At 42.3% G+C, this 20,843-nt stretch overlaps 1 protein-coding gene across 1 annotated transcript in view; it reads right to left on the bottom strand.

The window, feature by feature from the left end:
* Window positions 1-20,843, bottom strand: part of PRMT8 (protein arginine methyltransferase 8) — an 889,949-nt gene that overhangs the window by 172,613 nt on the left and 696,493 nt on the right. The window contains exon 8 of the mRNA XM_069628294.1: window positions 20,433-20,583. Coding sequence (XP_069484395.1) covers window positions 20,433-20,583 — 151 coding nt within the window. The remainder of the gene's footprint in view (window positions 1-20,432; window positions 20,584-20,843) is intronic.

The following is a 20,843-nucleotide window of genomic DNA, read 5'->3' as shown; positions in this document are numbered from 1 at the left end:
CATAAACAACATAAATGAGTGATTATCAAACAAACAATGTTCTGGATGACAGTCATCTGTCCTGGTTAGCTCCCTTGCCCAGGATTGTTCAAAGTCAATTTCTCCCAATGGTCAGAAAAAAAAGTAAATTCTTTACAAGTTCCAAATGAAACAAAAGTTCACCGAACAAAAATCCACTGGTAGCAGTTCTTTTGCTTTCTGTTGAACTATTCCCCCTTCAGTTCCAGCTAAGAAAACAGCACCAATGGTAATCCTGGATATCCTCTTTCCAAGATGATGTTGCCACAGTTCAAAAATAAAATGAACAACTTATTCTTCAACATCTGTCCAAGTATTTAAAACCTCTGTAGTGTCAGGATGCTTCTTCTTCTGAGGGTGTTGCTTTTCTCTTAACAACCCCCTTCTACTACTGTTACTGTGGGAACAGACTCCTTGGTTCCACAGTATGCTGCCACTTTAACTACCTTAATATAACATTCACTGACAGCATTACACACAGTTGCAGTTCTGGTAACTCTGCTTCAACTTGGTACTTTATAGTTATTAGACACTTTTAAAGACAAGACTCTTCGACCTCCACAAGGTGGCAAGACACTTTTCTTTCCTATGCTATGAGAAAAGGGCAGGCACTTTCCTGCTTCTCTCTGTCTTATTATTGCCACCAATACAACCTGCCTCTGCTTCCAGACTGCTTTTCTTCCAGCTTCACCGGTCTCAGCCTTACAGATTGCTGACTTAATCACCCAGCTCCCTTGCCCAGCTTCAGTCACACCTTCCTGTTTCCAGTAGCTACCCTGAAGCTGTATTTCTACACTTCCAGCTTTGCATAACAATGTCACACTTGTATACGAGGACACTAGACCTTTAACAACTTTAGCAACCTCAGAATGTGCGTGAATAGATTTCAAAAGTGTTGGTTTCACTATAGAAAGGATTTGCCTACTGGCTTGGGTTTTGCTTGTTCTTTTCTTCAGTTCAGCAACTTCTACATTGACAAATTACTTGTTCTCGATGTTACAAGGTCCAAATTCCAAAAGAAAAACAAATTTAGGTACACATGACCATTCTTTGATGTATATTCCTTGTAAAAATGTGTGAAAGTCAGCTTTAAGTATCCAAGTGATTTGGATATGTGTTCCTCTTCCCAATAGCAGATATGCAACCAGGCTGTTAAAGTTAAACAGTTTGACAATGGTAAATGAAAAGCTTTTTGTTATATGCAAGCACTTCGACTTCCATTAGAAGTGACCGTGATACATTTCCATTGTTATCAGAACTTTCACAACGATTAACAACTTTTACTTGCTTCCTCTCTTAGACAAGTTAATAAGGATTTACAAGTGAACCTGAACACAGAGCTTCACTCACCAGCTCCAGGAACACTGCTGTCATGGGCTGCTTCCACTTCCTGACTTTTTCTCCTTGTGCTACTACGTTAGGGGTTCTTGGGACCCACACCTCGCTGCAACATGGGTGTCTCTGGTCCGGCCTCAACCACAAGGAGTCTCCTTCACTACTCTGTTTCTCGGCATGCTTGAACACACTGGCCTCAGGTTGCAGAATGATCATTAATGCCACTAGGCACACCTGGGAAGACCTTCAGTCTCAGCACTTCTGTCTCAGTGCAGCAACGGCAAGACAGGACTTGTGAACACTGGACCAACTTAGAACCTGCAGGTGAAATCTGCTCTCTTCTCGTCCCGTCATCCATTAAGTGACCTCACTTCTTCATGAGTTGTCAGCCTCATGATCCTCTCCTTCTGCTGCTACTGCAAGACTTCCAGCCCCTGTACCATTCTACTTCCCTCTCCTGCTGCAGCCTTTTATTCCTCTTAGGTGGGGCAAATGATATCACGTGCTGGCCCATACTGCTAATTGCCTGACCCTTGCAAAGGCTCTTAGGCTTACTTGCCTGTCCTTCACTTCTAAATGCCTCTTCAGCCATCTTCTTTATCTCTGTTTCCATGGGATTTTGGGGCATATAGTTCACTTTAGTGAAATTAGGTTTTCCCACTTCTTTTATAGTTTTATGGGTAGACTTAATTCCCTTAGTATTTTTAAAAGAGGGATTATAGATTTCAACCTTATTAGAAAAAGATGATGTAGAAAAGGCAACATTTCCTCCATTTCTTGTATTATACCTTTGGTAGTGCAGAGGATATTTGTTTTTAGGGCTAAAGAAGATTTGTTCTTTTGGTGTAATATGTCATGGGGTTACTATCTTAGAATCTACCCTCTCAGGTTTACTAAGAGGATGAGAGATGTTAAAATGACAATAAGCCATAACCTCTTCTGGCATGATGGTAAGAGTATCCCTTTCAGAGGGAAAATACTGTGTCTCATCCCACGGAATCTCATCAGCACCATGGGACCTGTTTCTACCGTGGTGATCCTCCCACAGTGCACTACCCCAGGTTTGGGATCAGGAAGAGTCTGCCCTCCCAGCCACCTGGGAGGAGACCCAAGCAGGGTTTTGGCGAGGGATACGCAGGATTCCTGATGCAACATATTGAAAACAATTGTCCTGGTACATACCGGCACACTTTCTTGACCAGAAGACTACAACTCTGCTTTCCTCTGCCTGTGCTTCCGATAGGTCTGACCTGCTTGGTGCAACGGCCCCAGAAAGCATGGGTTTCACAGAAAAACCGGTACCATGAGCAACAGTGCCAGTGCTTCTGAGTCCCCATTCCCATGTTCCGCCGTCTGATATCCTGGGCCGGCGGGACATGTTATATCCTGGCGGCACTGGTATATCAGGCTGCGGAAACAGTGTTTCAGTCCAGAGGCAACCCGCTGGTGGTAGCAGCGAGTTACCATCAGACTTGGAATGACGACCTATGTCTTTCTGAAAGCAATGCATGCTATGTTTCAGACTACCAATGCTTAGTTAGGGGCAGCAATGGACTATCAAATGGTATTTTAGCAGTTTACAAACACATATATGATCAAGCGCTCAGGGAAGCGCGAAACCCGTCGTTAAGGACACTGCCTAGGCGTCCTGTATTGTCTGCTGTGTGTGCTTGCCTCATATATATATTTTTGTACTTTCCATTAAACTCGATCTTTTTCATCTAGTTGGATTCGAGTTTTTTTTTTTATTTTTGTTGGGATCTACTGACTTCATGCATGGAGTGCAGGTTTTTCTATCCTCCATGTGGTAACATATATATATATATATATATATATATATATATATATATATATATATATATATAAGTGAATGTGTTGGTTTGATGCCGGATTCGTGGTGAAACATTGTTCCTTATACAATTCCACACTGTTTCACCAATCTGCATCAGATTTTGCATAGTTGCCTATTAGGACCTTCTACACATTCCTAGCTACATAACATTTGGACACCCCACACTGTTCTCTGGATTTCAGCAAAAGCCAAACATTTTTTGGGAGTTTGTGGCTTCGCGAAGTGGTGTTCTCTATACAATCCCACATCGTTTCACCAATATGCACCAGATTTTGCATAGTTACCTATTAGAACCATCCAGACATTACTAGCTGCATGCCAGTTAGACACTGCACACCTTTCCCTGGATTTAAGCTCTTTCACATATGAGACGGTTGCCTGAAATCAGCAAAACATCAATGTGGTCGTAGATGGACCAGTACCGATACGAGGAACAAAACTTGAGATCCAGGCCCCTGGGCTGCATGGTTTCCAAGATATTTGCACTGCAATGCACCGAGAGCACAGAAGGTCTCAGAATGCAGCAGCACACCAACTCTCACCTCCCCCAAAGTCTGCTCTGGGGAACGTCAGCCAGCCACACGTGCACATTCTCAGTGCAGTTTATTTAAGGGTGCAAATCCCATCAAGTGATAAGCAAATCAGAATACTGACCATCAGTGTTATCATGTCTGCCTACAGAACCTGTTTGGAGAATTGGTATTTCTGCTAGTAGTAAATAAAATAACATAACATCATAAAAAGAATATTGACAACTTGAATAAGTCTCCAGCATGGAATTCTCAATAAATTCAAATGATCTGTGATATCAGTAGTGTGCTCTAGTTTTCAGTGATGTCATTGATAATGTCAAAAGTGATTTCATTGTTGATCCTCGCTGTTGTCACACACTGTACAACTGGGGAGTTCGGAGTTAAGACTTCCAACACTTGCCTTTATTTCAGGTTTTTTGCTGCATTAAACTGCCATCTAAATGTCAATTTAACTAAAGGTTTTTCCACTGACTTTCGAAGGTTTTTTGTGCTATATCTCCTACCATCCACATTGCTACACATTCTTCTTCTTCTTCATTCATAAGTGATTTTATATGCAGTGTTATCTGTTGTGGTAATCTGAGGGCATCCTCACTTCTTTCCCGAATATATCCACCACAGGGGTGGCCAGGAAAAGGCTGTAACTATCGGATCCTGGCCCCAGGGATGAATATGCGAGGGAGGATGAGACGGAGAGTTGGGGAGTGGGTAAGCGGCACCCTTAGGTGAAACATGGTATCCCTGTTCCACTTACACCATGAGGCTAATGTTCCCAGGCCTTTATGAGCTATTGTCAATCCTTTCCCTATTTTCCCCCTAAACCATTCCCCAATAGACATTAGTTTGGTACTGGGACGAGGAAGCGACCAACCAGAGATATACATCCTCTTTTCACTGACACATGCACATACAAACAACAGTTGTGTACTGGGACAAGAAGGAGGATAGCTAGAGCAATGGAGGCCTCCCGAAACAACAATGAGCGGTCTAGTCCTTTTTGGACCAATCAACCTGGCCGGAGGTTTAAAAGCAGAAAGTACAATGAACATGAAGGCAACTGTGGCAACATGTCTATGGACTGCTGGATGAAAGCAGACCTCTCTGAGAAGGCGGTGTGGTAGACGGACTGCTCGAGATCCCTTGGAAGATGCAGAGTGCTTGCAGCGGGAAACGAGGCTCAAGTAAGCTGGAGGCCAGTAGTTTACCGTGCAAATAGAACCGTCATGATCAGGCAAAGCTGGAAAGTGAAGCTCAAGCTGTGAGAGACGCATCACAGGAGTGAGCGAAGCTATGGAGAGCCAGAGGGGAGCCGAAGCGAGGCGCCGCACGAGAGTGAGTGGCTGGAAGCCTCGTTGGAACAACGTAAGTGCGGACCAGTGGGTCAACCTAGGAAAAGGGACACCAGGTCGGCAGGCGAGTACTCAAAGCATTTCATGAATGCTGATTTGAAAAAAAGCGAGTATTTGTTTTAAACTGAACGGAATGAAAATGAAAGAAAACATTTTTTGAATACTGATTTGATTGAAAGCAAGTTTGTGGAACTTCCTGATACAAGGACCTGTGTAACCTGAATGTTACAGCATTGGCAAAAGCCACAAGAGTATAAGGAACTGTGTAACCTGAAAGAACAAGCATTGGAAAGAGCCAGGAGAGTATGAGAAAGTGCAACAAGTGAAAAGTGGCAATACAAGTAATGACAGAGCATCACAAGGATGCAAAATGAGAATGAACCAAACCCCACTGTAAAGCTGAAGCAGTGGCAATGTGCATATGTAGAAGAAGTAAGGTGTTCCGGTTGCGTGACGTGTAATGGGTAGACCGTGTGGTCTGACAACTGCATCTAGATCGAGTGCACCCATCTGTAGAAAATACACTGAAATCATTCACAAAAAAGCTTGTGTTTGAATCGAAAGGAAATCTTATGTCATCTGAAACTAAGGAGATGAACTTTATCACATTCATGGAAAATAACCAACCCAGAAGAGCTGGGAAGTGTGCCAAGAAATTGTGTTGTTTTAGAAAGGTGGAAGACTTGAAAGCCTGGGGAAGGGAACCCCTTGGCAGTGTGAACAAGCGTCCCAAGGAATTGTGTTGTTTTGGAAAGGTGAAAAACGTGGAAGACTGGGCAAGACAACCCCTTGGCATTGTGAACTATTTTGTACTTGAGGAAGTGAAAACCTTAACAAACCAAGAGCTGGAAGAAGCTCTGAACTTTTATTTGAACATTACCTATTTTGATGCTGACATCCCTACACATTGTGTACAATTAGATGTGAGGGCAAGTATAGGTTTTAGACAAAGACAAACATTGTCTTTGGACATCCTGACACAGACTATCCTTAGCTTTATTTAGGTAGGGAAATCCCTCATTAGCATAGGGCAAGTTATGCCTTTCTCCAACCATTCATTTGATTTAATAAAGGTTTGTAGCCCAAACGTTATGCAATTGTCTGTGTCTCCTTCATGATGCCTTCATACTGTATGTTCTTAAGCTATGCTACATGGTTTTTCCTCATGGTGATCCGTGGGCCACTGCCCATGGTGAGTGGGGGACTTTGCTCCACTTTCCTCCTGATGAGGAAGAGAAAAAGGGTCCATGCTTAGAAAGAGGGACTGCACTGGGAAGAGAAAAAGAACAAGAGACTGAGGAGAGTAAGATGGTTAGGGACTGAGACACAGAAGAACATCAGGGACTGGGATGAGGGAGAGCATTCAGGAAGAACAAGGACAGGCACAAGGAAGAAGGACTGAAATAAGGAAGAGGAAGGAGAAGAGGGAAGAGGATGATGGAATGGGTCAAGGAAGAGGATGAAAGAATGGGATGAGAAAGAGCATGGGGAATTTTGGACACAGAAGAGGATGCATAAAAGGATTGGGGAGAGGCAGTGCCTGAGGGACGGGTAAAATAAAAAAGGCTGGGACAACGAAGAAGAAGAAGAACTGGGATGAGGAAGAGGATGAAGGACTATTATGGGGAAGAGAAGGAGTGAATGGGACAAGGAAGAGGCCATGGGGATGGAGCAAATAAGAGCATGAGGGACTGGCATGAGGAAGTAGTAGAAGAACTGGGATTAGGGAAAGGGACTTGATTGTATTTGACAAGAAAGGGGTACTTGGAAGAGAGTTAGGAAGGAGGATTGAGATAAGGAAAATGAGAGTGACTAGCAGAATGATGAGGTACTGTACAGTTAAAGGCATTAGAGACTGGGGCAGGGGAAAGTATGAAAGACTGGGATGAGTATTAGGACATTAAGAGACACATCAGTAGGAGAGCATTGGCGGAGTGCTGACTGAGTGTTCCATGTGTTTCATTGACAGTCTCATTGCTGGTTCTACTGCACTTTGAAGTCTTTCTGCTATCTTCATTGAAGGAGGGAGTTTAAGAGACACATCAGTAGCGGAGTGCTTATAGAGTGTTCTGTGTTCCTGTGGGTTCACAGGTCTGGGACCAGGACATTTAAACCGTTGAGCCCGAGCTGGGAAGATTTGTGTGGAGAAGCAGAAAGTGAGAAGATGGGAAGCCCCTTTCCTTCATGTAGCCCGAGTCAGAGGAGTTTAGCCTATGTCTGTCTCATCATTTTCGTCTTTTTCAACTAATATTGAAGCCTGTGACTCTAGCTCTGTTCACACTGACTTGATATCATCCTGCCAGCCAGCGAGTAGTTGTTACATGTAATGACCTTAAAAAGTTGAGGAGCTGCGCTTCTGTGTCCTCTCTGTGTTTTTACTTGTCTTACTTGTGAATTCATATGCTTACCCTTGCTATAGAACTATCGAAGCTGTCCCTCCAGGTTAATTTTGGAGGAGTGCACAAAGGATAAAGGCTAAAGTATGAACAAAAAATCAAAAAAGTGCACTTTAGCACAGAGCACGTGGCTTGTTCTGTGTTATGGCTCTGGGTTTAGGGATTAAGGGATAGATCTGTCACTCCTCCTGTAATCAATTCGCTTGGACATTTGGAAAAAAAAACATATTTTACTGTCAGCAGGTGAGCTGGATTCGACCTGAGCTAATGTTCTTAAACCAACCCAACCTTGATTTTGGGTGGTAACATGAGAGATGGATTGTCACTTGAAGTCATGGATGTGGGGGTAATAGAGGCAGGTAAGAGCATTTGGAGTGGTGCCTGTACCAACGACAATATATTTACATCAATCCCAACCATCAAACATTTAAATGACACAGGGTTGGCCACAAGCAGTGCGGCGGGGGCCTTTGCAATCTACTGTGCCGCCTACAAATTTTAAAATGAACTAATCTGTGGCTATTATAACTTTGTTATTGAGAACCAACATATTTTCTCTCCCCCTAAACCTGCTATTTTAAATTGTTTGAATTGCCTACATTTGACCTTTGCTGCACCTGTTATTGTTATGGAACAACAACAAACCCCTATTTTAAAACATAGGAACCAGGTGCTCTCTCCAGAGTTAGATGAAAATGATAGGGGGGTTGTGTACAAAAATGACTCCTTTCATATGTACTGTTATTCACTAGTAAAGGCCTCTTAAAGGAGATTAGGGATATGGAGATCTCTGTTTTTTGTGATCAAGCTGATATATTGGGACAAAAGACTCAAACGGACTTGAAGAAGAAAGTTCATATCTTTTGTCCCTAAACATTGGAGCTGGATAATTCGGGCTCCTCACCTCGACTTTCTGGTTACCACATGACATCAGATGATCTTCAGGTCCCCTGAATACCTAAACCGATGTTTGTGAGACATATTTACTTCCCTTTCCCGTCTCCTCCAGCTTTGCAAATTGCATCTGTTTTCTCTGGAGGTGAAATTGTATTGCCATTCACGTTAGCAAACAGCCATAAAGATTGTGTAACAGAGGAGAGGAATTTTCTCCAGAAATGTATTTCATTTCAAACAGAGATTCAATCTGACGAGTTTAGGAGGGTTGTGTATTCAGGAATAAGCGACTAAAACCAAGCTTTAATAATATTGCTACGATCACAAATGTTCCTGATAGTACTGTTCATATAGCTGAGAGAGATGTAACGAGCCACTTGCAGAAGTCGTCCCTTTTATCATTATCATTTTTAACCACTATGCATGAATGTGTGACAATGACATGTAAAGAGTAATGTGGTCTTCTGACAAGTTTGAATACTAAGTTCTGAACTATGGAGGGCTACATTATGGGTAAAATCAACCTAGGAAATATAGGACAGGTTTTGGTAGAGGACAAAATTATGCAATGGGAAAACACTATGCCTGAAAAAGTCACAAAGGAACAATGAAATGTTGTTCATGGGGATTTGGGTACTGTTGTAAATGAAGTGGCTGTTTTAGCTGATGTACATATAGGAACTTTAGATAGTAGACATCCATTTCTTGCACTGGAAGAGCTGGAACCTCAAATTGAAGATCCGTATTTACTTCAGTCTCCACCGAATTTAAGTATACCCCAGATTGCGGAAGAACTATTAGCTAAAAGTAAAGTGCATGTTACTGATAAACATGTGGTTGAAAGAGTACAATCGGTAGAGGAGGATGTTAATCCTCCCTCATCGGATTACGCAGTATTTTACCAGTCTGGAAGAAAAAGGAGGGGAGGAGATTCTAGTTTAGTTACTATGAAATCTAAAAACAGGAAAAATGCCATGAGAAATGTAAACAATGGCTCTAGAAAAGGCTTCCATGGGCTTTCATTACCTCCAATTGAGGAGTCAATGAGAATGGATAAGGAGCCTGAAACCATAGCTAGAAAAGACCCTGGGATAAGTACATTGGAGGCTGAGAAAATAAAGGTTGAAGAGATCTTCATAGTGCAAAAAGGTGACTGACTGGTCGAAAATGAGGTTCAAGAAATTCAAGAGGTTTGGGAAGAGAATGAAGTTCAACATGAGACCGTGATGAGGAACCTTACCAATAGTATTACAAGAACTGAGTGTAGCTGGGGTGTGGTGGGATTTCTGCCAGAAAATTGTCAGCCCAAGGTAGAACATCTTATGTGGGGGTAGAGCAAATCATATATAATAGAGTTGGGTTGGGGCCAGAGAGTGACGCAAATTTGTTTGTATCACCTTTTACCACTATGGAAGAAGGCAATGGGCCTGTAAATGATCCTCTAACATGGGAACAGAGAAAAATGTAAGAGTAAACCCGCCCCCCAAGAGTAAATGAATTACTCCTATAAAATCTCTCATTGGACCACGACTCAGTAATTCTGAATAGAACTAAGGTCCTTTCACTTCTAAGGAGAGTCCCAACCCTTGTACAACTTTAATCTAGGGACATTAAAAATACTGAATCATGGAATAAATATTGTTTTGGCAAAGTTATACTGCACTTTGATTCAGGTGTTGTTATTAATCAGGTATTAATGGTTGCTGATAAAATAAGAGCTTGGGGATTTTACGTCTTATTATATAACCCTAAGCAAAAGGAAACTGATAGTCTGAAACAGACCACGCTACAAAATAACAAAGACTTGGAGTTGGGATGTGCTTTTTTAATGCAAATAAAATGTTTCAGAGCAGAGGACCAAAAAAGACAAATTATTAACAGAGCAGTTTTAAATAAAAAATACATCAAACATAGAATATTGGAACTGGCTGGCTGCTACCGTGAATTCGAGGTGAGCCAATTCCTAGTGTATTAAATCAAATATTTAGTCCCCCATTATTCTATTCTGATGGGTCAACGAAAGATATTATGCTATTATTATGGTACACAAGAGGGTCAGCCCATCTGTTCACATAGGGGGGGTAGACGTGTGTTCAGTGGACATTTTGTGTCTACAAGAAACATGGCTATCTGTGCCCCGGTGGTGGACAGGTTCACGTTGTTTCGGTTGCCTGTAACAAAAGGGGAGCTGGCCGTCCATCGTCAGGTTCCCTGGTAGGAGTTAATGATAATTAGAATGAAAAGGCTGCTATATATAGCCACCCAAGCCCGTTTGTTCAGGCAATAGAACTAACATGGGACTCTGAGATTTATGCCTTCTTGGACTTCACCCTCATAAAGAATTTGTACTGGAATCCTGCAAAAATTACCTGGGAAGAGTTTGTAGATTCTGTAGAAGAGATGTTGTCCTCCTGGCAATGTTTGCCTAACTCGAATTTGACTAGGCTGTGTGGTGACTTAAACGCAAGATGTGTACACTTGCCCATTGAAACATCAGCCACAGCAAATGGAAAAGTAGCGGTAGAGAGAGGGAGAATTTGGCTAGGGCTTATGGAAGTGTAGGTTTTATCTATGTTGAATGGCAATGTGTTAGGAGACATCACTCCAAGGTATACATGGAAGAGAGGTATGCAAAGGTTTATCTTGGATTATTCCTTTGTGTCTGATGAAATATTTGTAGATATTAAATCCCTGCATATCGAGTCGAACACAATGAGTTATCACTGTCCTTTGAGGGTTGTCCGGTCAGTACAAGCTTGTGATCATGAAAGTAATAGATATGGGTATGATCTGGAGGTGACCCAAGGTAAAAATAGTGTAACTTGGAATCATAAAAATGTGTATAAATATAACACTTTATTAGTAGCTAAATATCCGGGATATATTTTTTTCTGATGGTATTATGTAACATCTGTATCAGAATGTATTAGCAGAGGCTTTTAACACAATTAGTAGGAACAAAGAAACCATGGGTCTTATACAAGTATTCATATAATCCTGTGATTCAGCAAAAACAAAGAGAGGTACGTAAAGAAATGAATGCTTTATCTGTAAATGAGATAATGCAGAGACAACAACTGAAATGCTTGTTTAAAAATTGGCTACATAATGAGAAATCTAAACAAATACTAACTGATGCACGAAAAATATTGTGTGCACTTACAAAAGATAACACACATGAGTTTTGGTCCAGGGTTAATAATACGACTACCCAGGCAACAGCTCAAGTAACTCTTGTTAGTGAACATAACTGGATATTACATTTTTCAAAAATGTATGATTCTGAAAAAGTTACTTTTACATTAGATATGAAACAGGTGACTGTTGCATGGGAATTAAACAGATTTTGACAAAATGTCTTCTATATCTCAAAGCAAGAAGTAAAGAGCTTCAGGGCCAGATGGCATGGCCACAGTGGTTCTCAAGGGCGACATAGGTTTTTGGGCAAAGGCCTTGATGGCAGTTTTTGATCGCGTAATTGATACTAAAAGTCTTGCAAAATCTAGGTTAAACTCTATTATCATATCTATTCTTAAAAAAGGTCCTTTGCGTAGATCTGAGTAATTATAGACACATAGCCTTGTTGAACATACCATGAAAAATCACCTCCTCAGGGATTTACAACTTTGGGCAAGAGAAATAGGAAGACTGGATGTGTTCCAGACCAACTTCTGTAAAGGAATTGGAACCACTGCGAACGGTTTTTATCTAGGGTTGGTTTAAACAAGATGACGTGGAGGAGTCTAATAACGCTGTAAGTCGCATCTATAGACTTGTCTATGGCCTTTGATGGTATCGACCGAGGTAGGCTATGGAATAAATTGCGGGCTTGGAATTGCCTGGGTCATTTACTAGACTGTGATAATTACTCTCTACACCATGGGTGCACAACATACAGCCTGTGGGCCAGTTGCGGCCCGCCATGGCTTTTTATCCAGCCCGGGAGGCACAAAGACTTTCCTAATGGAGAGCGGCCTGCAAGCAGCATCGGCCGCCCCCCATTAGGAAAGTCTTTGTTGTCTTCCGGGCCAGACAAAACACTGGCCCTCATTGGTTCAGTGCACACGCACCACGTTGCTCCTACGAGCCACGTAGTGCGTGTGTGCTGCAACAATGGAGTGCCAGCACTACGGCTGGCATGGTCCATAAGGCTTGATGCCGGAAGGCATTTCAGCCTTGGACCATGCCAGCCATAGTACGATTCCAGTTACCTCGCCAGCGTTCCAGTTTACCTGCCTTCCAGCATGTCTCTGGTAAGTGGTCTGTTTGTGTTTGTGTGGTGGGTCTGTTTTGCTGTATGTTTGTGTTGTGTATGTTGAGATGGGGGGAGTGTCGGGTGAGCAAGAATGTTTGTTTTTGTATGTTTATGTTGTGTATGTTGAGATGCGGGGGTGGGGGGTTTTGGGTGTGCATGAATGTTTGTTTTTGAATGTTTGTGTTGTGTATGTTGAGATGCGGGGGTGGGGAGGTGTCGGATGTGCATGAATGTTTTTTTTTTAATGTTTGTTTTGTGTATGTTCAGATGCGGGGGTGGGGGGTGTTGGATGTGCATGAATGTTTGTTTTTGAATATTTGTTTTGTGTAGGTTGAGATGCAGGAGTGAAGGTGGTGTCGGATGTGCATGAATGTTTGTTTTTGAATGTTTGTGTTGTGTATGTTGAGATGCGGGACTGGGGGGATGTCGGATGTGCATGAATGTTTGTTTTTGAATGTTTGTGTTGTGTATGTTGAGATGCGGGTGTGGGGGGTGTCAGATGTGCATGAATGCTTGTTTTTGAATGTTTGTGTTGTGTATGTTGAGATGTGGGGGTGGGAGGGGTGTCGGATGTGCATGAATGTTTGTTTTTGAATGTTTGTGTTGTGTATTTTGAGATGCGGGTGTGGGGGGTGTCGGATGTGCATGAATGCTTATTTTTGAATGTTTGTGTTGTGTATGTTGAGATGCAGGGTAAGAGGGTGTCGGGTGTGCATGAATGTTTGTTTTTGAATGTTTGTTTTGTGTATGTTGAAATGCGGGGATGAGGGGGTGTCGGATGTACATGAATGTTTTTGAATGTTTGTGTTGTGTATGTTGAGATGCGGGGGTGGGAGGGATGTTGGATGTGCATGAATGTTTGTTTTTGAATGTTTGTGTTGTGTATGTTGAGATGCGGGGGTGGGGGGTGTCGGATGTGCATGAATGCTTGTTTTTGAACATTTGTGTTGTGTATGTTGAGATGCAGGGGTGGGGGGGTGTCAGGTGTGCATGAATGTTTGTTTTTGAATGTTTGTGTTGTGTATGTTGAGATGCGGGGGTGGGGGGTGTCGGATGTGCATGAATGTTTGTTTTTGAATGTTTGTGTTGTGTATGTTGAGATGCAGGGGTGTCGGGTGTGCATGAATGTTTGTTTTGGAGTGTAAGTGCGGTGTATGTGGAGATGCAGAGTCTGTATGTGTGCATGGTTGCTAGTTTGTATGCTGAGTTGGGGGATAGGGGGTTCGGGTCTGTATGGGTGCATGCTTGAGAGTTTGTGTGCTGAGTTGGGGGGTGGGGGGTTCGGGTCTGTATGGGTGCATGCTTGAGAGTTTGTGTGCTGAGTTGGGGGTGGGGGTTCGGGTCTGTATGGGTGCATGTTTGAGAGTGTGCTGATTTAGGGGGTGGGGGATTCGGGTGTGTATGGTTGGGGTGAGGGGGCCATGGGGCCTTTTGTTTGGTTGGGGGTTGAGGGAGCCATGGGGCATAGTGTTTGGTTGGGGGTGAGGGGGCCTTGGGGCATAGTGTTTGGTTGGGGGCAAGGGGCCATGGGGCATAGTGTTTGCTTGAGGGGTGAGGGGGCCATGGGGCATAGTGTTTGGTTGGGGGTGGGAGCCATTGGGCATGGTGTTTGGTTGGGGGTGAGGGGGCCATGGGGCATAGTGTTTGGTTGGGGGTTGAGGGAGCCATGGGGCATAGTGTTTGGTTGGGGGTGAAGGGGCCATGCGGCATAGTGTTTGGTTGGGGGTGGGAGCCATGGGGCACAGTGTTTGGTTGAGGGTGATGGGGCCATGGGGCATAGTGTTTGGTTGGGGGTGAGGGGGCCATGGGGCATAGTGTTTGGTTGGGGTGAGGGGGCCATGGGGCATAGTATTTGGTTGGGGGTGGGAGCCATGGGGCATAGTGTTTGGTTGGGGATTGAGGGAGCCATGGGGCATAGTGTTTGGTTGGGGGTGAGGGGGCCATGGGGCATAGTGTGTGGTTGGGGGTGAGGGGCCATGGGGCATAGTGTTTGGTTGGGGGTGGGAGCCATGGGGCATAGTGTTTGGTTGGGGGTGATGGGGCCATGGGGCATAGTGTTTGGTTGGGGGTTGAGGGAGCCATGGCGCATAGTGTTTGGTTGGGGGTGATGGGGCCATCGGGCATAGTGTTTGGTTGGGGGTTGAGGGAGCCATGGGGCATAGTGTTTGGTTGGGGGTGAGGGGGCCATGGGGCATAGTGTTTGGTTGGTGGTGAGGGGGCCATGGGGCATAGTGTTTGGTTGGGGGTGAGGGGGCCATGGGGCATAGTGTTTGGTTGGGGGTGAGGGCGCCATGGGGCATAGTGCTTGGTTGGGGGTGAGGGGGCCATGGGGCATAGTGTTTGGTTGGGGGTGGGAGCCATGGGGCATAGTGTTTGGTTGGGGGTGAGGGGGCCATGGGGCATAGTGTTTGGTTGGGGGTGAGAGGGCCATGGGGCATAGTGTTTGGTTGGGGGTGGGAGCCATGGGGCATAGTGTTTGGTTGGGGTGAGGGGGCCATGTTGCATAGTGTTTGATTGGGGGTTGAGGGAGCCATGGGGCATAGTGTTTGGTTGGGGGTTGAGGGAGCCATGGGACATAGTGTTTGGTTGGGGGTGAGGGGGTCATGGTGCATAGTGTTTGGTTGGGGGTGAGGGGGCCATGGGGCATAGTGTTTGGTTGGGGGTGGGAGCCATGGGGCATAGTGTTTGGTTGGGGGTTGAGGGGGCCATGGGGCATAGTGTTTGGTTGGGGTGAGGGGGCCATGGGGCATAGTGTTTGGTTGGGGGTGGGAGCCATGGGGCATAGTGTTTGGTTGGGGGTGATGGGGCCATGGGCATAGTGTTGCGTTGAGGGTTGAGGGAGCCATGGGGTGTAGTGTTTGGTTGGGGGTGGTGAGGGGGCCATGGGGAATAGTGTTTGGTTGGGGGTGGGAGCCAAGGGGCATAGTGTTTGGTTGGGGGTGGGTGCCATGGGGCATAGTGTTGCACTCCAAGAGTGAACCCAATAATAAAGCTAAAATAGGCACAGTTAGGAGATGTACATCCTTTGCTTTTTGAGGAAACCTGACTCAGCGAAGGCCATACTCCTCTTGGGCAACCCAAACAGCAAACTATAGCAGTCCAAAATAACGGAATGTCCAATCAAGGGTCAATAAAATATATATAATTTAATTAAACAGACGATATACAATAACTAAATAGAAATACATTATAACAATGGAAAATGTTCAGTACAAAATGTAAGTTTTAAATGCAAATAAAAATCGTTACCCCTCAAAAACATTCTTTTTCCAGGTGTTGAATACAAATTGAGGGTTGAAAAAGCCTCCTGCCACGCCCCGCCTACCGCCCCGCCCACATTTACTTTTCTGCCCACTATAGCCCTCATGTAAGGTACTTTCGGCTCTCTGTCAAAATCAGTTGTGGACCCATGCTCTACACCAACACTACTATCTCAGTAAGATTAAACAGGCAGTGCAGGCTTTCAGTGCCCACTGAGAGTAAGCAGGGATTAAAGCAGGGGTGCTTGTTAGCTCTGTTACATTTTAATGTATTTATCTCAGATATAGTCGCTACTCTTTTTAGGGCAAATGGAGATTCCATGGTTGTGGGTGAGGCATGGGTACATTATTTATTACACGCGGATGATATGATGGTAATGACCTAAACTCCAAAAGAATTACAACACCAATTAAATCCATTAGAAAGATACACCAAGGAGAACAGCTTACAAATAAATCTATCAAAAACAAAAATACCTGTATGTAAATCTGGAAGAATTAATCCATGCACTAAATTCCAATGGTCATTGGCTCAAAGTACTTTATCTACCTTGGTTTCCATCTTTTTGGATCTACATCTGATATCTGACCAAAAATTTGAAAGCATTATCGACACAAGCGATCCATGTGCACAAGAAGTATGGCTTGTTTTCTTTACTTCAACTCAATTAACTCAATTAATTTTACACGAAAAAGCTTATCCCACCCATTACATATGGAGCAGAAACATTATTTTATTAATTGAAGGATAACTGGATAAATTATAAATTATGAAGGTCTTTTTTGGAGAAGGGTGCTTGGTTTACCACAGGGAGTGTCTACACGGGTACTCGGGTATGAGTTGGGTTTGTCTACATTATATTCTGGGGTAATTTGGAAAAACCACATCATATGCAGGCTTTCTCTTGAGCAACTACATTTAACACTGTCAAAAGCAAAACAGAGAACTAATGAAATGGACTATATTGAAACCATTGAAGCTGTTTCTAAATCTAACCTATACTATACTATTTTGTCAGATGTTCGATCCGTTGGTGTGTTGGCATTTTATTTAAAAAGGTTTCTGAGTCAACAATGGCATAGACAGTATGTTTGTCTGCACCTTAACTTGTTTGCCACAAATGAGATATTGGTGGTAGAGAGGGAACAGAGCGATCTAAGAGAACTTGTAGATACTGTAAGGAAGCAGAAATAACGGAGACCGTGCATCATTTGCTCCTGGAATGCAATGAATTGACTTCACAGAGATCAAATCACTTTAATCATTTAATATGTAATCATGTAAGATTATCACCTGGTCTAATTGGGCAGTACAATTTAGTTTCTTGATCTAATTTTTGGCAACTTGTGGCATTGAGTTTTTGAAATGGGGTATTCCCAAAATTAATTTTATTGAATTTTTTTGTTTAATTTTATCATTGTATTGATGAATTATGCCTTACATGACTAGTAGTGTTAACGTGATTGTAATGATGATTTGTATGTAGTTTGTATTGGTGATTTTATTGTGTGTAATGACAGTATTGTCGGATCTTAGGGTGAAAATGTTCCATGTTGAACTAAGCTCACTTAATAAATACAATTTTTATTTGTAAACGTATCAGGAACTAGGATGAGGAAGAGGTTGAGACACTGGGATGGCAAAGCTCCCGTTTGTATTCCATTTTAAGGACTTTCATTATCATACACATTATACTGATACATTTCTCACAAATAGTCTAAACCTTTCATAGTGTCTTTTCTAAATGTCTCAACTGATCAATTTAAATCATCCTCATAACTCATGCCACTTGGCTCGCTCCCATATTACACAGCCCAATTATGTAACTTTAGTGAAAGCAATAACTGAACCCATTTTTATAATTACAAATTACTGTTCCCCATTAAGAAACACCTTACACATGTTTCAGGGCCTTTAGAACTAGATCAGCACATTTTAATTAATTGCAGTGCAAGCTGATTTGTTTGTCCTAAATTAACTTCAAATGCGTGTGGAACTCTAATTACGGTAAGGTTAATGTATATGTGAATAAATGTGTTTTCAATACTAAAAAACATATTTGGTTGACTACCCTAGATATTAATCTTGTAAATCAGGTAATATTTCTCAATACTCTGACAAGATCAAATATAAATATGTTTCCAAACACTTTAAAATTCAAAACCATACAAAAACTCAAACAATTTGCAAATGCTACTCTTTTACTCTCTCCACATTCTACCTGGAGTCAAACATCCACTAACTCCTTTCTACTTCTATTTTATGCACATCCTAATATTAAGCACTTGAAAGTATTTGCTCAAGTATCGTGATTACGAGATAGCAGTATTTCATTTTTGGATACTCTCATCTACTGCAATGCACAAACAGACTTGAAACTACTGGACACATTTCAGCTAGGACATTTTTGTCATGCTTTCTGCCACTCCCAAAAAGAATTTGGCAAAAAACATACACCAATATAGGCAGTGGCTTTGAGCCTGAATTGTGCATTTTCCCCTGTGGGAAAATCAATGAAAAAGTAAAACACAGACCCCTATTTAACACTTCAAAAGCTTTGAGCCATTTTACAGATTTGCATCAAACTTTCCAGTTTTGTTTTTCAGCTGGGAATTTTCTTTTTGAATAATCATGCTAATTATCCAAATGGTCTAACCCATAGCATTTCGAGAAGTTAGTGGATCAAAGATTTCACCTAGTGCTTTAAGTGTAATGAACCCTAATGTGCTCGGAACAATATTTGGTATTAGTGGTCTAAGAATTGCAAGAAGCTAAAGAACCACAAATCAACATGTGGACTATGTAACGGTGGAAATGGCCTCACAGACGTGGTCACATTTTCATATCTGCCATGAAGGAGAACAAATCCATGTTAAGAGGTGTACTAAACATTAGGTTAACAAGCAGCAGTAATACAAATTGCCTCAAATAAAAACATTCAAATTAAAAAATCAGATCAAAATAGGTCAAAGCAGTTTCCAATCCTTCAGTTCTTTTGGGGGAGATCCATGATTCTTATATCTTAATTCATTCTGTTAAATCATTGTAATGACAAGTCTTCGATATAATTAGCATAAAAACTCTAACAGTATATTTTATATATTATATTTTCAGATGATATACAAATGTCTGAAATGTATGATTAGATTCTAAAAATGGTTGATAGCGACATATACAGGCAAAGAGCCATATTATCACCCATTAGGACTCGGGCAGGGGGCAAAACCAATCAGGATCAGTGGATCGTGGCCTGAAACCTATAATCTCAGCTTGCGTTCCATGGAACCTGTAGGCTGCCTCCCCTGCCTATTCTGAGTGTTAATGGCCTTAACACCCCGTTCCAAGGGCTAGAACGGAAGGTAGTGGTCCAGAGCCCTTGTTAACCGTCCTCGCTTCCCTCGGGCCGTGAACTTGGGCTGCCAGGCCGTTACCCCGTTCAAGCCCTTGGAAAGGCCCTTGGAATGGGGTGTTTTAACGCCACATTATCACTTATCTTTTGATTGAAGGTTTGCACAGGAAATATGTTTTAGAGGGCCTACAGCAGGGTTTGTGGGAGACATTTGGACACTGCCTGAGATGTTTCCCGGCCCACGTGAAGATTCAATTTCACCTTAACTGTTGAATGACAACCATCACCCTATAATAAAAGCCCACTTATAATATAATGGATAATGCTCATGTTTAATCCAATCTATATGCTACCACAATCTATTGAAATTACTTATGTTGTATAGGTCATGGGTCTGCAAATTCTTGCCTAAATATATTTAGACTACAACTCCCAACAGCCCCAGCCAGCATAGGCAATGTTGAGGGATCCTGGTAGTCATAGTTGAAAACATCTGGAGAGATGTAGGTTACAGACCCCAGGTAAAGGTACATTCCATTAGGTTTCCTCTCGTGTTTCAGTTCAGGTGCCCGCCACTTTATATATGAGCACAATCTATAAACAATACATTTTAGTTCACCGCAGAAACAGATTTTCCCCTCTTTATTAACAGAAATGACAAACAAAAGAAAAACAATAATGGTCATTGAGCAACAAAGAAAGTATATTGCTGGTGTGAATTCTCAAATGAGATAGTTGGAGGCTCACACAGTCAAACCTTCACATCTAATGTGCTTAATCAGTGGGTGCATTAATAGAGTGATTGTTCTGCACCACTGCAAACATGCTGACCAATGAAATGCCTTGAAAACTTTTGGCATTATCATTCCATTGTTCCTTGATATATATGATATGATATGTTTATTTATATAGCGCCTATACACAATGTGTTTCAAAGCGCTTCAGGACAAGGGAGAGTACAGGGGAAAATACAATGACATTCTTACAAGCCATGAACAACAAGAATGTGAAATTAACTATCATACTCGGTCTGGCAACATTTCAGATAGTGCAAGAGCTACGACACAGATAGGATCTAGCCTTGATATTCAAAGGCTAGAGAAAAAAGCAATACCTTTTGAAAAAGGGCACACACATTTCAGCCATACATTCCTTTCATTCTTAGTGATGTAGTATATTCGTCATCTTACCTGTAGAAAATCCTATTTTCTTATGGCACTTCGTAAATTCAATATTAAAAAATGTGATTAAGGCATGAACGTAATCATTCCGCTGAACTTGCAGACAGAATGCTGTCGTGAATGATAACTCCTCGATCTTGACAGTACTGAGATCCACTTCCTGCTTGAAAAAGAAATCATAGGAATACAATTAATGGGGGTTATAAGGCGCTCTTACGTTTTCTTCTGCACATGCAAAGATGACATTAAAGACTGATTTATCTTTCTTATAGACAATTTGCTGCACTAAAGAAATACATGAATAACTTACATTTGTGAAATGTGGGGCTCACTAACCATACACGTTGATGACTGGATATTTTTTTTATCCTTAGGGAATTTGATGCCAATGTTAACACAAAAGATCAACGGACGTGCATT

This window comes from Ambystoma mexicanum, chromosome 12 (genome assembly GCF_040938575.1).
Source record: "Ambystoma mexicanum isolate Mex_15411 chromosome 12, UKY_AmexF1_1, whole genome shotgun sequence".
In the NCBI taxonomy this organism is placed as follows: domain Eukaryota; kingdom Metazoa; phylum Chordata; class Amphibia; order Caudata; family Ambystomatidae; genus Ambystoma; species Ambystoma mexicanum.
This window is presented reverse-complemented; position numbering and strand designations above follow the sequence as displayed.